Below are 20,835 nucleotides of genomic sequence, written 5' to 3'. Positions count from 1 at the left end.
ATGAAGATCTTGATCTGACCTTCATGAGCCTCACTTCCCACCACTTCTCCATTCTCATCTCTGAGACCATGTATTTGCTTTTTTCTTCTGCTTGGAGCACTCTTTCCCCTCTTTTCACACGATCCAGTGTCCACTTTTCTCTCATCTTTCAGATCTCAGCTCATACGTTCAGTTCTCAAAAAAGCCTTCCTAATCACGTTAGCATCCTCAACTGATTAGCCTACTTTATTGAGTTTACTCGAAGTCCTTGAAAAATGTTTTGTATTTACTGTGTCCTGCTTCACTACAAGGCAGGGGCTCTTTCTGACTTGTGTCACTTTATCCTCTACACCAATCAGAACCTGGCACTTAGTGAGTGACTCCATAAATATTTGCTAACCAACTGCCTGACTTGGGAGTTAGGGCTGTGCCTTCTTACCTTGTTTGCAGCTGTGCCCTCAAACTCTAGTCTAGCAGGCAGCTCAGAGAAGGTACCTGTCAAATGTTTGTGGAATAAAATCTAAATGAATGAAGGTGAAACAGCTAAAGAATTCTCAAGGCAGGAATCACACTGGATAAAATATCTTGAGGCCTCAATGACAGGGTCTGGATCTTGTCAAGAAGTGAAATGAAAAGGCTGGCAAGTTTGAGTCCTGCCTGTCAGTAAGTGCTCAACGTTTTTACATGGGTGTCCTTGATTAATTATGAAATGCCCTAAGTTCAAATTCTGTAACTGAAGATTTATAATCGGCCCACAGTGAGATTATAGAGAATGATGGCTTTCATCTTTCTTACTTTCATTAGTAATAAAATCCTTATGAGTATGTATTAACTTCAATAATAATAATAATAGTTTTTTCCCATTAAAACGTATGTGTCTATATAGTTTCCAAAGAGAACAAGGTAATTTAAATGAAGAACTGCTTCAAGTTAAAATGGAAATTTCTAAGAACTGAAAGGAAATTTTCTAAATTCCCTCATCAGGCAGGGACTGCCTGTGAAAACTCCCTGTGACTACCACAACATACATAAAATCATATAAGTAGAGTAGCCTCAATTATCTCTGACCCATTTCCCAACTTAGTGGGAATGACTTTATTCTGTTAGCTATAATTTAACTTTCTTGCCCAGAAAAAGAAGTTTGTAAAACATTACAAGAAGCTATCTAAAGAAAAACAAACTATAGACTTCAAGAAGAGGAGCAGCACAACTCTACAAATAGGGGAAGGTAAATAACCACATTGGGCTTCTCTCTGCATGTCCAAAGAGATGACAAAAGAGGAAATAAGAAATGTCGATTCCCACTTCTCATTTTTACTAGAGTCCAAGAAAGTTTGAAACTGGGGTTCATTTGCTACTCTCTATTATCCTGAGGATGCTGCAGTTTCCTCTCACCATCTACATATTGCCTGCTAAAGGAAAACTGACATTTCACTGCCTGCTGCTCCCCTGAGCATCCTGGCTGACCACTTGATTAGCGGCACGTTCATAACACTGTATTTCATTATTGACAAAAATAATAAAATTAGTGCCCTGGCTAGTGTGGCTCAGTTGGTTGGAGTATTGCCCCATAACAAAAAGGTTGTGAGTTTGGTCCCAGGTCTGAGTGCGTACGGGAGGCAACCAATCGATGCTTTTCTCTTGCATCGGTGTTTCTCTCTCTCTTCTTCTCTAAAAAGCAATGAAAGAATGTCCTCGGGTGAAGATAAAAATAATAAAATAAGCAACTAATATTTATTGAATAGTTACTCTGCTAGACACTATACAATGTGCTGAACCTGCATTATATCATTTAATCCTCCCTAACACTCTGAGGTACCACCACTATCCCCATTTACAGGTAACTTACCTGAAGGTTAGCAAAGCTATGGAATTTTCCTTAAGCTATTCACCTATTAGGGATGAGATTTGGACCTAAGTCTGTTTAACTCTGGAACTGGAGTTCCCAGTATTGTTTCTCTCTTAAAATTGTCTTTTGCAAACTCACCACCTGGAACCCCTTTTCTGCACAATACCCACTAACAGCACGCAAAAGTGGAGTTACATGGAAGATGCTTTGGGAAGCTTATTTAAAGCAGTGGTTCTCAAACCTACTGAATCTCCAGAAAGTCCACAAAGAAAAGACAGACAGTCAGAGAAAGAGAAAAAGAGAGAGGACTGTGCAAAGAGTCTTTCCTGAACCTCAACTTTCTTCAAATTTACATGACTGTATTTTATTCTAAAACAATCACCCTCATACTTTTAGAGTGGTAAGAATTATGTGTCTAATTATATTTATTATAAAATGTTACCAATACTATTTGGTCCTCAGTTTGTTGTAGAAACTTCATGATTTAAATTACAAAAGCTTAAGGACCATTAGCTAAAAGCATTCTTTTTCTTTTTTTTTTTCCCCCTATTGCAATATCTGGAGTTTAGACTTGTGGAAAACATCTGTATAACCTGGGAGAAGAATATTTTCTGTTTTAAGATTGTGAATCTAATTGATAATAAGCTATTACTTTTTCCCTGCCATAAACCTACATATAAGAGAAAAAGCATTTCATGTTAGTATGGTCTTTATTACAAAGAGGAACAAGTACATTTAATCTAGTTTTACGTTATGAATTCCTGAAATGCAAAATCCATTCTATTCTTTCTCTTGCTCATTTATAATAATCCCTGCTGTACAAGATGAATATAAATGTAATCCTCTGATTTTTCTCTCAAAAGTACAGTAACTCCAACTGTTAAGTCTATTAGCAGGCTTACTTCTTAGTAGGAAGTTCAATCAAAAAATACTTTAATAATCAAGGGGCACATTTATTAGAAATACTGCCATAAACTTTGAATATCAATGTGATTAAAAGCAATCTTATACTGAAATGCTATTTAAGTAGTGAAATTTCACTTGTTGTTTATAGGATTTTTTTTTTTTTAATGGCACAAATCCCAGGTGATTGTTTGCTATCTCTTGCAACCTTAGCTTTCATTTAATCTTTTTTTTAAAGCCAAATACTTCTACTGCAAACTGCACGTTTCCCCGCCCCCTCAAAGAAAAGTCTTTCTAAAAGAATTGCTAAATACAACATATAGATTGTTGTAAGGACACAGCAAGGGAAAAGCTCTGATATTTTTATTTAAAAACATTTTTTTGGTAAAGGTCAGTATTTCCAGCCAAGGATAAGGAAAACAAAGGTCACAGCAATCCGCTCTCAAGCTCATGAGAAGCAAGTATACATTCCGGAATGGGTTGGCAAGGCAGAGAATTAAGCATGTGGATCGCAGTGTTAGGCAGATCGGAGTTACAGGGCCTCTTAAATGCTTTGTGATCTTAGTGAGGTACCTCACTTTTCTGAGCCTCAGTTTCCTCCTCTGTAAATGAGGATAATGGTAATATTTAGATCAAAGGACTGCTGTGAAGATTATATGAAGTCAAACCCATGATGGCACAGAATAAAATTTCTCACCAAATTTGAGCTGTACACACACACACTCACATGGGATCACTGTTAAGATGTGGACAAGAGGAGGCAGGATGCCTTTTTAAGAAATGAGACCCCATAAGATGTAGGTCGTGCTCAATAATGATGCATAAATTCCTTTCACTTCCCTCCTAAGACTAGAGTTTACAAGAATCAATCAAAACTAAATGGAATACAGTTGGGAACCCCATCCTACTATAGGCAACGCACATGGTTTCCATTAACTGTGAAGCCTTCAGGGTTGAGGAATTCAGCATGGACTGTGCCAGGTGTTGCACTTTTCATACGATGTGGGATCTAAGGACACCATATGCCCGTTTCATCAATCAAAATGCAGATTTGTTTCCTGGTGAATCCTTACCACTCTCAAACCTCCAAAAAGGCTTCAGTTTCTCTTATCCAGCTGAAGGGCAGAAATTCTGAAGAATCTGAGTCAGGTAACCTTCCTAATAGTCCATAAAAGTTTAGATCCTTTCACTAGGGTATTTAGGTATTATCCAGGGGCTTAATGAAAGTCAAGTAACATCCTCATAGCCCAAGGCTCTTAGAAGGTGAGATAGAAACAGCTCTGTTGATGCTCTTATGTGAATTGTCCTGAAACAGGTTTATGCCTTAGAAAAGTGGAAGTGAATGATAAAAGCAAACAAGGACAAGTACCTTCTTACACAGAACTGCTTCTCCCTATTTTTCTTTCTAGCTCAACATATTTCTTCAATATTGAATAAACTCTTGGTTTAAGAGTAGTAGATTTTACTATTTTGAAGATTCACCCTCTCAAAACAGAAAGTACAAGGAGTACTAGAATCACATTCTGTAGAATGAGTTTCCCTTCCTTAACCAAGGAACCCATTAGAACAAACACAGCAAACTTTTTCTACAGAGCCAGACAGTCTGGGACTTGGTGGGTTCCATGGCCTCTGTGACACTTATTCAACTCTGCTATCCATTCTATGGGAATAAGCAAGCCAAGACAATAAGCAAATGAATGGATGTAGCTATGTTCCAATGAAATTTTCCTTATGGACACATCTGAATTTCATATTTTTCACATTATAAAATAGTCATCTTCTTTTGATTTTTTACTTAAACCATTCAACAACGTAAAAACCATTCTTAGTCTGCTGGCAGGATTTGGCCCACAGGCTGTAGTTTGCATTAAAATAGCTAAGGTGCCACAATCAAAAGAAACACTTCCTGCTGTTAGGGGTTTCTCTCTAGGTGTCCTGGGAGTTGCCTACAGGAAGAGTCAGCAAGGATGCTGACTCCTGTCACTGAAGCCTTAAAGAGTGTGGGCAACCTGCAAGTGAATCACCTAAGTGCTTCTTAAATGTGTATTAATGTGATTCTGATGCAGTTAACATGGAACTCACAGATTCCGGTCTCTGGCTTAGATTCAAACTCTACTTGAGATGTAGGCAGACTGTAAGTACTGTCACCTGCCAAACCCTCACACACTCACCGGAGACTTAAGAAACAGAAGCCTGGCTTGTTTCAAAATAGGGTGCAGAGCACTTTACGGCTTCATTTTGTAGGAAAAAAGCTGAAGTCCACGGAAGCATAAGAAAGAAAACCAAGAGAAATGATATGATGTCTGGGACATGCTTCCAACTAATTCAGTGTGGGGAGCTGTGTAGAGATGAAACAAGACTGGGCAATGTCTCGGTTGTTTAGGCTGTATGATGGATTCAAGGAGGCTGGCTCATTAAAATATTTTCTCTACTTTTGTATATTTCGAATTGTCCATACCCCCTGCCCCCCAAAACTGAGGGGAAAACATAAGAGAAGTCCTAGAGAAAAGTAGAAATGCTCTTAGCCTCAGGGAGAGGGTTTTACACCTGTGATGTAGTTACTTTAACAGTACTTCACACAAACACCTATTTGTTTTCATTAACTATGAACTTTTTCTTTTTTACCTAGGAAAGAAAAAGGGGGTACTGTTATATTAACTTAGTCTGTGTTAATTGAGTTTACCTACCTCCCTAATCTGTTTTTTTTTAAACCCAGCTGCCTGTGGGTGTCAACCAGCCTCTTTTCCATCTTGCCCTAGGCTCAACTGTGTCTCTGTTATTATGAAGAAAAAATCATCTGTCATTAAGTGTGGACATCATCCTGGGTTGCCATCGAACGCTCTTGCCTAAATATCAGAGATAACAGAGGTGATGTCCTGTCTTGTCTGCACTCTTTCTGGAAAGTGTAAATGGAGTGCTAAACTCAAGACAAGAGAGAGCAAGAGGAAGTGCTGAAAGAAAACCTCTGGCCTCCCCTGGGGCCATAAAGCACACCTCTGGACGGAATAGGTAGCTTTGTATTTTTTTAAGAGTCACAACAAAATGGAAAATTGGCCACTTGAACACGTTTGAGTGCCCCAATTCAACATTCCTGATAGCCTAATTAATTTATTTTTTGGGCAAATATTTATTGAGCATAAACAGTGTGCAAAAGCTAAATACAGGGTAGGACAAAAGTAGGTTTACAGTTGTTGAGTATACCAGTTTACTTTTGCATTATTAATTATTGTATTATTTTCCATGCAAATAACTTATAAACATACTTTTGCCTCACCTTGTATATGTCAGCCATGCTCCTGTCCTATGTGAGCTTACACTCTAATGAAAGGCCATCATGCTTTCACATAGGGATAGGTAAATTGTATGGAGAAAGGAAAAGCACAGGCTACTTTGATATTGCACAACAGGATTAAGAGCAGTTAGGGGTGGCATCCCAAAGAAAACGTTTTCCAGTTACACTGTTGACTCCACAAGGACACCATATAATTTTTTTAAACTACCATGAAATTAGGGCATTTAATGTTTTAATTTTTAAAGGCTCCCTATACGTTCAAGCACTAATATGGAAACCTTAATCTTACACCAATCAATTTCATCAAAACATAATTCTGTAAACCCTAGACAATCACTTGGAAAGAAAGGTAATTAATCTTCTAGGTTTAGTCATTTGGAAGAAGTCAAATATATTATCAATTTTTTCCCACCAAAATCAACTGTGTAATCCACTCATGCTACAAATTACAGAAGAAAACAAGGCAATAAAAGCATGGGGATGCAGATTTAAAAAGAGGCTGATCTCTGAAAGGTAAGTGAAATTTTATTCTAACATTTACCTATTGGGCTAGTAGGAAAAGGAAATGATATAGCAGCTAAACCACAAATAATCTCACTTCCATATAAAATCAATAATTCCCACCTCTCCCATGGCATTAACCATTGGGTAGTCTTGCCATGAGGAAACTGGCCAAGGTAAGTGGCAAGAGGAAAAAGAAAAAAGGGGGGGGGGGGGAAGAGATCCCAGGTTAGCAGTTTTGAATTTAGGGGGTACAGAATGTAAAGCATCTTGAGAATCCAAGAGAAGCTTTGGACACTTATCCTAGAGAGTGGAAATATATACAATTTTTCATACAATTTCAGGGGGACTATGACCTCCTGAAGCCCATTCAAATCCCAGGTTAAAAATCCCTGACCTAGATAGATATCAAATTAGGAAATCAGGTCTCATGTCATCGGCAGTTGAAAGGGCTGAAAGAAGCATGTAGAGTGATTTTCAACACATTACCTAATTTAATTTCAACCCCTACAACAACCTTGGGAAGTAAGTATTATCATCTCCTTTTACAAAGAGAGAAAGCTAGATTCTGAAAGGTGAAAACTAATTCAAGGTTAAGCATCCTCCTTAAGTTCTAACTTTATAACCTTAAGAACTTAAGGTTAGAACCCAGGTTTCTAACCTTAAGTTCTCAATCATAAATTAGAAAAGTCAAGAAATCTAGGCCACATTCATAGACATCCTCCAAGACGGAGAGATCCTGACTTTTAGTACTTTGTTCATATAATCCAGTTATCTATATATTTCTTCTCAATTTAACTCTACTGACAGATGGAATTTAGTATGGATGTAATTCCATAATAGCTTTTCTTGGTAGGAAATACTTATAACAAAAAACAAAGGACAACTGTCTAATAATTTTTGGTAACTTTAAAATATATTTTCATTCCTTAAGCAGCCTGACATAAGCTCTTTGTTACAAAAACAAAGGCCCACTGCATGAGTGTTGAACCTTCTCATGAATGGATTTTTAAAACTGTCCCAGAAAACTGTCACAAATGAACCCAGAACTGACTGAATTAAAAACTTCAGTTTCCACTCCAGACAAGTAGCAGAGTTTTATATGAGCTGGCCACTTGGGCATCCCCTATATAGTTAGAGCAGTTGAAAAAAAAGACACCCTTAGCAATCACTAATAATTGGATAGGTCAGAAGGATATACAACCAAATCTATTACCACTTTGTGCATCAAGAAGATAATTAAGAAGTCTTAAATCTTCATGGTAAATCCTGCTGATTATGTCCCAGCAGACAATAACAAATACAACAGAAACAGGGTCGAGGTCACTAAATTCAGTCTCAGTCCAGACCGAGTAAGTTGCCCAGTGAAACACTAATACTCTTACTCATCCTTTATAGGGAAATTACCAATAATTAAGATGCTGTTTCCACACAGATTTAGAAACCCTTTATGGGAAATGTATCCACATCCAGAGAATGAAAACTAAAAACAAGAGTGGGTCAGGTCCTCTAAAGCTCTACTCCAACTGCTTCCTACGAGAGTTGCCACTTAGTGATTTTAATTTTTTAAGCCCAGGCAAGTTGCCAGCTCAACACTAAAACCAGACTAACAACTGACTTTTCCTATTGCAACATCACCATCAAGTCTTGTGCTTTCCCTCTTTTTCCTTTGCTTGCAAACAAATATTCTCGTCAAAATCAACTGATTTGCTAATCTGTTCCAACTGGAAGCTCTCAAAGAGCTGCCAATGGAATTACTCTTTTTCTTGGTGCCAAAAGGCCAACAAGTGGACAATTCAAAAAACCAAATTAGTGAATGTGAAGACAATAACAAAGGGCCAACTCTGGACTTTAGTATGTTCTAGTTGCCAAAGCTCTACCTATTTTGGGGCCCTGGACAATATACCAAAATAAATGGCTGCATGTGAGAAATAAAATTGCATAGGAGAATATAAAAATATTTTGTATACCAAATTTCACTCAAGGCCTTGTCCATAGTACCACTGAAAAAAATAACTTGAACTGAACCTAAAGTCTACTGGTCTCCAGAAGTCTTTCCAGACCAGTGTGGCCAGGCCTGCCACAGGCATTAAGACAGCAAAGGTGACTATTCGAGGAAAAAGAAAATCTGTAGGAAAGCCTGACATTTATATAGCTAACCTTTCACTGAGAAACACACCTTCAACTACAAATATTTCGCTAGATTATCCTTATTCCAAACAGTTTTATTAAAAATTGACCACTAATTAGACTCTGATTTCACCTTTAGGACACTATAGGCTTATTTCACCATAGGCACCTCCCCGTTCTCCCCCCCCCCGCCCCCCCAATCTTGGCAGCTCACAAAGACATCTGACCAGCTGCTCCTCAGGTGTGATGATCCTGTTGAACCCTTGTAACTTAAATTCCGCAATAAGACTGCAGAAGTAAAGCGTCATCTTTTCTAAAGTTCAAAATTCATTTTGACTTCCAGAAGAAAATTTCAGGTGGCAAAGTTTCCTTTCCAGAGCCCCTTAAAGCATTTGCGGAAATGCTTTCAGAAGTGGAGAATTCCTTCCTGCACTGGTGTTTCTCCATAAGGGGTCAGACCTGAACTAACTGCAGGTGGCCAGCGCTCATCATGAGCACGCACGCGGCACCAGCCAGGCCTCCACTGGAGGGTTCCAGAACGCTCCCCATCACGAGAGGCACCCGGAAACCAGATTTTCCAAATGCTCCATCCGTTTCTCTGCTTCTTCCTCCTCCTATGGCAGCATTCTCGGGTGGCAGGGAAGAGTGGGTAAGGTGGGCCAGAGTTCCCTGCCCAGATGAAGCCGGCAAAGAAACTTCTCTGGGGCTTGCACAAACTCCTTCAGTGGGCTGGACTCACCTTCGCGACAGAGCCCCATGACTTCGCGGTTTTTCCCAAACTCCTTGCAACTTTCGTCCAATTCCGTCCCTAGGAGATACACACACACAGGAGGAGGGGAGAGGCAGGTCAGTGGCTGGGAGTGTGACGTAGGCTCACGCAAGCACGGAGTAGGTGCGGGCACCTCTGCCTCACCCAACCAAGAGATAGCATCTCCGACCCCGAGGGGGCCGGTCACAGGATGGGGGAGGGGAGATGACGGGCCAGAGGACAGGGGAACGCGGGGCGTGGGGAAACGGAGGGCGTGGACACTCACCATCCTTCCCAGGAAGTTTGGAAGCCTCAACCCACAGATTCCACGACTGTCCCAGCATCGCTTCGGGACTGGGCAAGGGCCTGCGCTCTCCGACGGTCGCCATTGCAGCGGCGGCCGAGGAGGAGGCGGCGCCGGGGCCGCTGTCCTCCGGCCGCGGGCGCCGCGGTGGCTGCTGCTGCCGCTGGGGCGGCGGTGGCTGCTGCTGCGGCGGCGGCGGCGGCGGCGGCTGCTGCTGTTGCTGCCGGGCGGCCGCGGCCGCTGATCCGCCCGCCGCCGCCGCCGCCGCCGCCACTCGGCGCGGCTCCCCCCTGACGTCATCCGCGGCCCGCTCCGACATTCTTTCCGCTCCTACAATGTAACAAAAAAGGGGGAAAAAAGAGTCGCGCGGGGGCCGCTTTTAAGGAGGCGCCGGGGAGTTCCGGCAGCGTGCGCGGCCGGTGGGCCGGGTGGGGCGCGCTGACAGCGCCCCCAGGCCGCCCAGCCCGCCTCCTCCCCGGCCACCCCTCCCGCCCGCCCGGGGCGCAAAGTCCGCGGCCCGGGCTCGCTTTCGCTTTCGACTCCCGTGGCCCCTCGGGGGAGGGGACGAGACGCCGGCGGCCTCTGCCGGGAGACCAGGCATGGAGGCCGGCACCCGTAGCGGCGCCCGTCCCGCGCCCCAGCACCGCTGCCCTAGGCGGGAGGACCTGAAACGCATCCCCGGCCTTCGACTGCCCACCCTGAGGCCGCTCGCATCCCCAGCCCGGGCCTGGCGGCCCCGCTCCTTCCTTCCGTCCGCGCGTCCGTCCAAACGGCGGCACCCGGCCGGCTCCCTTAAGCGGAGGCGCCTCCCGCCGCCTCCTCCCCCTCGCCGGTCCCTCCCTCTCAGCTCGCTCCGGCGAAGTTTGCACGTCAAGCCCCCGGAGTGGAGCCAGGGCTCAGTCGGAAACGCAGCTACCTATGGAGGAGCCGGGTGGTGGACCCCGGGGCACCTCCAAGTGTCGTCACTGTCGGGCCCTCCCGCCCAGGGGGCTGCAGGGACTGGTGCTGGGAGCGCTAAAGTCTCCGCTCAGGGGCGGCCAAGCAGCTGTCAAAAAAAAAAAAAAAAAAAAAAAAAAAAAGCATGAATGGGAAGACACTGCCGAGTGGATGCCTGGTGCGCACGAAACCACTGGCAGGCAAGGAAATGCAGCCCAGGTGACGTTCCAGGTGTGTCTGTCGAAGATCCACCACTAGAGGTTACGGTGGGCGCCTGGGGACCCTGGACTTGTCCGGCAAAGAGAAGACCATGAAAGGAGGAGGAAGGGGAGGGAGGGGAGGGGAGAGAGAGAGAGAGAGAGAGAGAGAGAGAGAGAGAGAGAGAGAGAGAGAGAGAGAGAGAGAGAGAGAGAGACTGAGGCGAATTCGTTGACATGTTTTGGAGACACTACTCCGAATTTCTCTATTTCCCTTCTATTGCTCCTAGAAATGATTCATTCACCCCCAAAATAAAAATTTTTAAAAATCTTGCTATTTTAAAATCTGATTCATTTTTAATTCGAGTTATTAGTCTCTCCCTCTTTACTTACTCAGGGCTGGAACCCAGGGTTTAGGGCAATGTACAGCATTCCTAGAAAATGTGTTTAGAAGATACTGTTTTTTGTCAGATTTAGTTCACTAAATTAAGCACTGACCCACATTTAGAACCCCTCCAAACCACACACACAGAACCCGAAGTTTTTGCTTCAGTGATAAAATGGTAAAAGGCTACTTAATAAACTAGAGCATGTGAAGATGTGAAAATCTGAAGCCTGAGACAAACAAGGATTTTGATCATGTTTCACATAGCAGTAACATCAGCACTCCCTTGACAAGTGCGTTTTGGCTGCTAGCTCACAGGTACTTTCTTTATGTAGGAAGGAAGGTTTATTCATGTTTTTTATCTAGGATATCTGGTGTGATAGTGGTGGCCAGTTTCTCTGCTAAAGAAACAAAGTCCAACTTGCAGAAACAAAATGTTTAAGTAAATAAAAATTAACAAGGAAATGTTATTGCACCTAAATTCAACACACGGCTCTTGTGGAAGGGGTTTATTTTAAATTTTAGGTTCAAAATTTGAAAGTTTCAGGAAAAAATATATGAATTTTTTTATTTTAAAAATATTTAGAAATAAGTGTAAATTTCTTCTGGGTTGCATGCAAACATAAGTTTCAAAAAGTTAAACTATGGATGCTTCCTGTCCTTATCCAAGAAGTAGTAAAAACAAAATAACCAAAAATAGTAGCAATGATTGAAATTATTAAAAATCACTTCTAAAGCTTTAACCTAGTGAGAGCACCAATGAGAAAAATGCATGGGTAAAATATCTAATTTCCTCTGGTAACAATAGGGTTCCTAACTCTTAACACAGGACCTCAATCTTGGATGGCCCTATTGCAGACTTAAATTTTTCATTCTTACCAAATACTGAAAAACTGTACATAAAAACATCCAATTTGTTTTCCTTGATTGAAATACATAGTTTATGAATTGCTTTGAATTTTGTAATTCCATCCAAGATAATTGAAAATATGAAGTTTAATTGCATTTGGAGTCGCCATTAAAAAGAAAAGCTTAAGTACACCCAACTATATGGATACCAAGGGAGTGTGGCTGCTGAGAAGAGCCCTTGAGAGGACAGGGTGAGAAGGAAAATAAGGGGAAGGCTGGCAAACATGAAGTACAGTCCCACTTCCTCAAGACACTGCTTAATTTCCCCCTTTTTAAATGCAAAAATACTTCAAGATTCATTAATATGGCTTCTAGCCAATGGGGGTCAATATGGCAATTTGTATAATACTTCAACTTCGGTCCTTATTCCAGCTTGCTACTTTTTTTTTCCTTCAAAATTTTTGATTGATTTAATAAAGAAAAAAGAGGGCTTAAAATGAAAAATACTAAGTATTCTGTTAGCATTGATGGCAATTATTAAGATAAATTACTACTAATAGTAGTTATGAATTATTAAGCACTTACTAGCATTGCTATTGGTACCTTATTGCATTGTCTCAATATTCACAATAGCATACGGTAGAAGTTGCATTAGAATTTACAGACAAGGAAAATGAGGGAGTGCTCTGGGGTAAGTCCCTAGGAAGTCTTTCTGGGTTCATATACTGGCTCTTCTTGTAAGCTGTGTAACCTGAGAAAGTTACCTAACGTATGTCCACTACAGTTTAAAAGGGAGTTAAAGCCAGACTTCTGGGAATTACATGAAAAGATCCATGGAAACCACTTGGTATAACGTTTAACACAAAATGACACTATAAATAAGGTTCCTATGTCAAACCAAGCAATTCAGATCAATTCTTATCTGAGAAATTTATTATCACATAAATGAAGATGTGAGGACTAAGAGAATGGCAGGAAATTCTTGACATCTGCCTACCAAGCTCTTCAGCTATAGCATTTTACCACACTCTCTTTATCCACAAGTCTTAACCCTTCTTGATCAGGCAGTTTCTTATATCCATAATTGGTCTCGGTTTCCCGAAGGTTTGAATGTGTCACCAACAAAGTCAAAAATGCTAACCAAGAAAGTACAGTACTCTGATGCTCAATTCGGGCAACATTTTAACTGAGTTCCTTACATAAAGTGTACTGTCTATAAACAACAGTACATCAGAAACTCAAACACTTTGTTTTACCTACCTACAAGGCCGTAATAAAGAGGATGACTTCTTACCTAAATAACCCTCTTTACACTAAAAAATATTTTTAAAATGACCCAATATTCATGTAAATATTCATGTAATTATTTTAATATAGCAGTGTGCCTTTCATACGTTCCATCAATCAGTTTCGTCAGTGCACCTCTAATGATGTCAGGTAGCTCTGAGGATCTTTAGGATCTCCAGATACGCGGTATGTTTTGTAATGACTCAAGTTGTCAAATGGTTCTGGACTTCCTCCCACGTACCAGGCACTGTGCTAGGCATCAGGGTAAACACAATATAACAATTTTGCTGAGGACATGAGATGAATAAGAAGTAGGGGAAGACATTTAATTCATCAAAATGCTCTTATGGAAAGCTGTAGTAACTACCACTTAGATTGTTTGTGGCTTAAGAACTAGGCTGTCAGAAGTGAAACTCTGCCAAGTCCTGAGCATTTCATCCCTTCCAGGGATGTATTTAAAATATGGCCTTACTTCACCATCCAAATTTAGGGATGTACCCAGTAGGTGCCAAGAGTAACAAGGTCTCTCGTAACAAGAATGATTCTTTCCACGACAGATTCACTTATAAAATGCTTTGTTCAAATACCAAAGGCATCACTAAGTAGGAAAAAAAAGTTGATCTTCCTAGGTTTTAAATTGAGTTTAATGTAAAGTGGCTGAAACTTTCCAAAAAATTTTCTTAGATGCAAGACCCCATACAACCAGCCTTTCTATTTAAGGAAAAACACTGACCCCAATACAACATTTTAATAAACTTGAAAGCCAGCAACTATAGTATATTTATCTGTGCAAGTTACAGGGCCGGTAACAGATTCTTCATTATCAACCCCAAAGGACTGCCTTCATTTGAGTAACAAGAAATTCAAGTCTACCGAATTAGAAAGCATTGACTTTGATTTCTTTATTCCCCCCTAAAATTGGCTGAGCCTGTGTTCTTATCCCCTCTCCCTCCTCTGACCACATCTCTCTCTTTCCCTCTTTCTTCTCCAAACAGAGCCAGGGCTATACTCTGCATATGGGGTATGGCAGGCAAGGCCCCTCCTAAACTGTGCTCTCTGTAGTAAAATACTGTACCTTACAGACTGTCATGAGTCAGTATTCCAGTAGGGGGAGAACTGTGGAAGGAAATTGATCAGCTTAGTGGCTGGAATTGCTAACAATCAAGTGCAGAATTAGAAATAATATGAAAAGCTGCAAAACTGGAGATTTAAAGATGAGGGAAATTATCTTTTTCAAGACTTAACCCATCCACGTACTCATTCTATACAACTCTATTATTTGCCAAGAAGTTCAAAGCTTTGAACTTTAAGTTGGTTTTCTTAATCATATGTGTGCAGCTACATACAAATTCTCCCAAAGAAACATTCACCAGTGATAAAAACTTTGAAAGAGAAAAATTTAAAAATACACACATAAAAGGTAATACATTGTAACTTTAAACTGAGTAATACCCAAATTTTCCTAGGAATTTAATACTGACCTGTATTTTATTAACTACTGACAAGCTTGATTTAAAATCTTCATTTAAAGTTACAGGTGAAGTAGCTTTTTTAAAAAAAATAGAAAGGATTCAGTTATACAGAAGGAATGGAAAAGTTGGACCAACATTTAGCTATAAAAAGACATTGTTTAGAGTTCCAGTGTACTGCTTCATATATAATATAATGCAAAATTAAACACAGTGTTAAAAATAATTCCCAATGTCACCTCTGTACCAATACAGCTTTCACTGAAGTGACTGTAAATATCACCACGTGATGGGCCCAACAGTTAAAAGCATGGGTTCTAGAGCCCATCTGCCCAGATGAATCCCAATTCTACCACTTAACTAGCTGTGTAACTCTGGCGAAATCACTTAACCTCTCTGTGCCTGTTTCCTCATCTATAAAATGAGTGAGAGAGAGGTATCTACTTTATGATAATATTAATACCGTTAGTAAGTGCAAAAGCACCTTATAAGTGTTAGCTATTATTAGTGCCATGCCTGTTACATAGTGAGCCCCAATTCTAATCTATCCATGTTATCCTACCAGAACAGTCTTACAGAATGAAGCACAGCTTTAGTTATGTTTTAACACTTTTAAGGGCTCCCCACTTACCACTGAATTTAATAAAAACTTCTGTCCTAGCACTCAGGGAGTGTTCCAACCCCAATCCGATCACATCTAAATTTCCCATCTAGCAAGCACTCTATAGTCCAGCCAAAATGACCAATTCATAGCTTCAGACATGTTTCCTGCTCCAGACCTCAGCTCTCTAGCTTTTCTTCATACAGGTAACTTCCCTCTGCAATACTTTCCCCTTCCCTTGGTTGAAACCCTGCTGTTCAATCAAGTACCCCAACAAATTCCACTTCTTTAAGAAAATCTTTCCTGATACCTTGCACTAAGCACAGGGGAAATCATCACCATCCCTAAATCACAGGACTTCATGAATTGGGTGTAACAGTACATGCTCTGAAATCAAGGTGCCAATGAGATATGTGCTTGTTCTCCCAGGAATCAATAGTTTGCATTCCCAACATAAAGGTGTTATTTGGAGCTTTGAACTCACCTCCCTGCAAATCACAAGATCTGTGTGTGCCAGGTTCCCAGGCTGGTCCACAAAACTCACTAGGGCTGAACTCTTGACTAACAGTGCAGGTGCACTAGCACAAGAGGGAGGGAACAACACTGGTCTTTCCTCTACTTTTCCTCAGCAAAATTCCAGCTCTAAGTCAAGTCACAGATCTGGCAAACAACACCACCCTGACTTTTTCTCATTCTTTATGTGCACCCTGATCCAGTAGCCCGTGTGGGTTTGTACTGCTTTCTAAAGGATACACTGTCCCACAAAGGTTTGCATCTCCTTTCCACCTCTAAAATAAAACCTTCCTTTTCTTGGTAGAGATAAATAGCATGTGGATTTAACTGTTTTTCACTAACATGTGAATGAATGACAAAGAATGAATACAGTTTTCCTGTCTTCAATGGCCAACCCAAACACATATTTTCTTATATAAAAAGGGAGACCTTAACCCAAATCACTTTCTGCATGGTCCCTTAACTTTTCTTCCCAGAAATACACAATTACCACACTCCCATGGCCATTCTGATTCCAAATGGCATCATCTATGACTCAAGGCAAAATTTCTGACCTTTTATTTTAACCCATTCAATCTATTTTAACTTCTTTTTTGATCACATAAAATCTCCAGGACCCCGAGACCCCAGTCTTCTTCTCTTCTTTCTACTCCTTTCTCTACTTTATTCTCCATATCCTCCTCCCCACCAAACAGCTCTAAGCCATTGATTTTCAACCTTTTGCATCTCATGGTACGCATAAACTAATTACTAAAATTTTGCAGCACATCAAAAATATATTTTTTGCCAATCTGACAAAAAATAGGTATAATTTTGATTCATTTACACCACACAGCTATTATTATATTGGCTGTTATCATTTTTTTATTTGACAATCTGAGGGAAAAGAGGTCAGTGCCCCTGACTAAATAGTCAGGTATTGTCAGGTATTGCATGTTTTAAAAATTCTTGCAGCACACCAGTTGAAAATCACTGCTGTCAATGAAGGAACTTCAGGAGCAGAAAAGGTGAACTGAAACAATATTGCTACAGATGAGAAACCTTTGCTACTTTCCAGAGTTTCTTACCCTTCTCCACCTCCATAAACAGGTATTTTCACAAAGCATTAGTTTCCAAATGATTTCTGGGGGCAGTGGCAACAGAGCAGCAATCAAAAGTGGGTGGTTAGTAGGCTATAATCCAGTTTAGCAGGTATTTCTTTAAAAACAAAGCCAAACGGATAAATTGGACTTTATCAAGATTATTAAACTTTTGTTCTTTAAATAATACATTCAAGAAAGTGAAAGGACAACCCATAGAATGGAGAAAATTTGTACAAATTATAAATCTGACAAGAAACTTGTATCCAGAATGTATAAAGAACTTTTACAACTCAACAACAACAAAATAATCAATTTTCAAAAAAAGGCAAAAGATCTCAATACATACTTCTCCACAAAGAAAATAACACAAAGAAACAACAAGCAAATGAAAAGATGCTCAGTATCATTTGTCAGTAGAGAAATAAAAATCAAAAGCATGATGAGATACTACTACACACCCATTATGATCACTATTAAGAAAACAAAACCAAACGAACAAAACAGAAAATGACAAGTGTTAGTAAGGATGTGGAGGAACAGAAATCCTTGTACATTGCTGGTAGGAATGTAAAACTGTACAGCCCTTGTGGAGAGCAGTTGGGTAGTTCCTCAAAAGGTTAAATACAGAATTACAATATGATCCAACAATTCCACTTCTAGGTATATACTCAAAAGAACTGAAAGCAGGGAATCAAAAGAGATACTTGTACACCAATGTTCGTAACAGTATTATTCACAGTAGCCAAAAGGTGGAAACAATCGTGTCCATCAACTGATGAATAGATAAATAAAATGTGATATATTTACACATTGACATATTATTCAGCCACTAAAAGGAATGCTACAACATGGATGAACCTCAGAAACAAGCCAAGTAAAAGGAGCCAGACACAAATAGCCATATATTGTATGATTCCATTTATATGACATATTCAGTATAGGCAAATCCTTTGAGACAGAAAGCAGATGAGTGGCTACCAGCAACTGGCAAGAGAGCAGGATAAAGAATGACTGTGTAATGCAAACGGGGTCTCCTTTGGGGGTAATGAACATATTTGGGACCTCGAGAGAGGTAATAGTTGAGCAACACTGTGAATACACTAAAAACTATTAAATGGGCAAATCTGTGGTATTTGAATTGTATCTCAATTAAGCTATTATTTTTTTAAGCCAACATTAAAACTTGAAAAATTTCACACAAAATTACATATTGACTTCTAAAAATCTCTATAACCTCACAGCATTGACCACAGCGTCCCTCATGACAACCATCAGTCGCAACTGAAGCTGGCCCTGGAGCCCATCTCTGGCACTGCCTACCTCTGACCATGTTTCACCTCTGCCTCATTGAGCTTCTCTATAAAAGGAGCACTGTAACAGTATTTACCTCATCAGATTATTATGATGAATCAATGAATTAAAATGTTTAGAAAAGCACCTGACACAGTAAATGTTAGTTACTTTTATATATTATGATACACCATCCTTTTTGTATAGAGGTAAATGGCCCCTTCCTTCCTTCCTTCCTTCCTTCCACAAATCGAAGTGTATGTATATAATATATACTATAGTATATAGTATTATATAGTATATAATATATACTATACTATAGTATAGAATATAATATATACTATAGTATATAGAATATAATATATACTATGTAGATGTAATATAATATATATAATATAGGAAGAAGTAGAAATACAGCCAAGATTTTTTTAAAAAAAGATTTTTAAAAATTTATTTTGAGAGAGAGGAAGGGAGGGAGAAAGAGAGGGAGAGAAACTTCAATGTGCAAGAGAAACATTGACTGGTTGCCTCTTGCACGCCCCCAACCTGCGATCTGGCCCAAAACCCAGGCACGTGCCCTAACAGGGAATAAAACCATAACCTTTTAGTTTGCAGGACGATGCCCAACCCACTGAGCCACACCAATCAAGGCAAGATATAAGTTTTTAAAAAAGCAACATGGAAAACACTATGCATAGTATGTGCCTATTTTTGTGAAAAAGAAATGATGATAATGATAAGTCTATACATAGAAAACAGTCCAAATAACTTTGGATTTATGGGGAGCAGGATGTTAAAGAGTATAATTAAAGGGGCTTTTTTTTATTAACCTGTTTATATGATATTTAAATTTTTCTAGCTTTACTGAAATATAATTGACATACAACATTGTATAAAGTGTACAATGTGACGATATTGTGTGTGTATGTATGTGTGTGTGTATGTGAATATCAGTTGACATATCCATCACCTCACATAATCACCTAATTTTTTTAATGACAAACTCTTATAACCAAGAACTATAATAAGGGTATATTTTTAAAATTTTTATTTTTTAAGAGAGAGAGAAATATTGATTTGTTGTTCCACTTATTTACATATCATTGGTTGCTTCCTGTATATGCTCTGACTGGAGATCAAACCAGCAACCTAGGTGTATTGGGATGATGCTCTAACCAACTGAGCTACCTGGCCAGGTCAGTAAGAATATTTTTTTTTAAAGAAGTTCTAATTTTGTTTGACACTTCTGTGAGATTGTCAGAAAATTCCACCAGGTGAGCAGCAGTATCACAGGCTGATTGATTAAACCAGGGGCCAGTTTCCCTTCCTTTGAAACCCAGAGGCTAAGATTCCTAAGACACCAACCCCCCTTCAGTTTCCTTCTTCCTTATGGAGTACATATACACTGCTATATTTTACTGCTGCCAACAGACATTCTAAACTCCTTGGTCTGGCACTCAACACCTTTCACTGTCTGGACAAACATCTTTTTTATGGACTTACAACCCTTCACTCTTCCCTACAAAGACTCTACTATGGCTAAAGAAGACATAAAATATACATCCCTAAAATTTACCATTTTAATAATCTTAAAGTGTACAACTTAGTGACCTGTAGTATATTCATTATGTGATACAACCATGATCACTATTTAGTTCCAGAACACTTTCTTCACCCCAAAAGGAAACCCTGTGCCCATTAAGCAGTCACTCTGCATCTCCCATCCCTCCCCCAGTTCCTAGAAGCCACAAAAGCTACATCTGTCTTCTGTCTCAAATAATTTGTCTTTTTTTAAATTAATCAATTTTTTATTGATTGATGTCCAGAGAGAAGGAGGAAGAAAGAAAGGGGGGGAAAAGCACATCAATTTGTTGTTCCACTCATCGATGAATCCACTGGTTGATTCTTCTATGTGCCCTGACTGGAGATCAAACCTGCAACCTTGGTGTATCGGGGTGATACTCCAGTCAACTGGTCAGGGAGCAATATTTGCCAATTTTGGATATTTCACTTAAATGAAATGATACAACGTGTGTACTTTTGTGTCTGACTTCTTTCAGTTGGCATAACATTTTCAAGGCTCATCTATGTTAAAGCATGTATCTATAATTTGTTTTAATCCATTAATCAGTTGATGAACATTTGGGTTGTTTCCACTTTTTGGCCATTGTGAATAGTTGTATGCCCTTATCTTTGTCTTCCTTCAGCTTTTATGCTAATCAGAGACAAACTTTCATGTGATCTTCAAATCAACTCTTAATCTCCCCAATTTAGCCTAGCCCAAAGTCCTCAGCTTTCTCTGAATTCCTTCACCACTTCTATACCTAATGTAGTGAATTGTCAACAAATGGCAGAATCCCACAGATTTATTAAGGTTGACTCAAACTGTTTTCTTTCCTTAAATTAGTTGCTAACATTGAAAAACTCAAGGAAAATCATTGAAATCAAGATTTCAGTTCCCTTAAAAATCTGGAAGGTCTGGAAGCAGCATCATCACTTACATGGGTTATTGCAATAACT

The 20,835-nt window shown here is 39.8% G+C and overlaps 1 protein-coding gene across 3 annotated transcripts in view; it reads right to left on the bottom strand.

Annotated features, from left to right (window-relative positions):
* The window catches only part of ATXN7 (ataxin 7), a 134,864-nt gene that overhangs the window by 81,132 nt on the left and 32,897 nt on the right, over positions 1-20,835 (bottom strand). For 2 of the 3 annotated variants that reach the window (XM_054595909.1, XM_054595910.1), the window contains exons 3-4: positions 9,689-10,036; positions 9,394-9,462 (exon numbers count right to left, since the gene is read on the bottom strand). In XM_054595909.1, coding sequence (XP_054451884.1) covers positions 9,394-9,462; positions 9,689-10,025 — 406 coding nt within the window. In that variant the 5' untranslated portion in view covers positions 10,026-10,036. Of the gene's footprint in view, positions 1-9,393; positions 9,463-9,688; positions 10,037-10,403; positions 10,508-20,835 lie in introns of those variants that run through there. The other variant, XM_054595911.1, reaches the window with a different exon arrangement.

This window comes from Pteronotus mesoamericanus, unplaced genomic scaffold (assembly GCF_021234165.1).
Source record: "Pteronotus mesoamericanus isolate MK-2021 breed Mesoamerican mustached bat unplaced genomic scaffold, CSHL_Meso_final scaffold_54, whole genome shotgun sequence".
NCBI lineage: Eukaryota > Metazoa > Chordata > Mammalia > Chiroptera > Mormoopidae > Pteronotus > Pteronotus mesoamericanus.
This window is presented reverse-complemented; position numbering and strand designations above follow the sequence as displayed.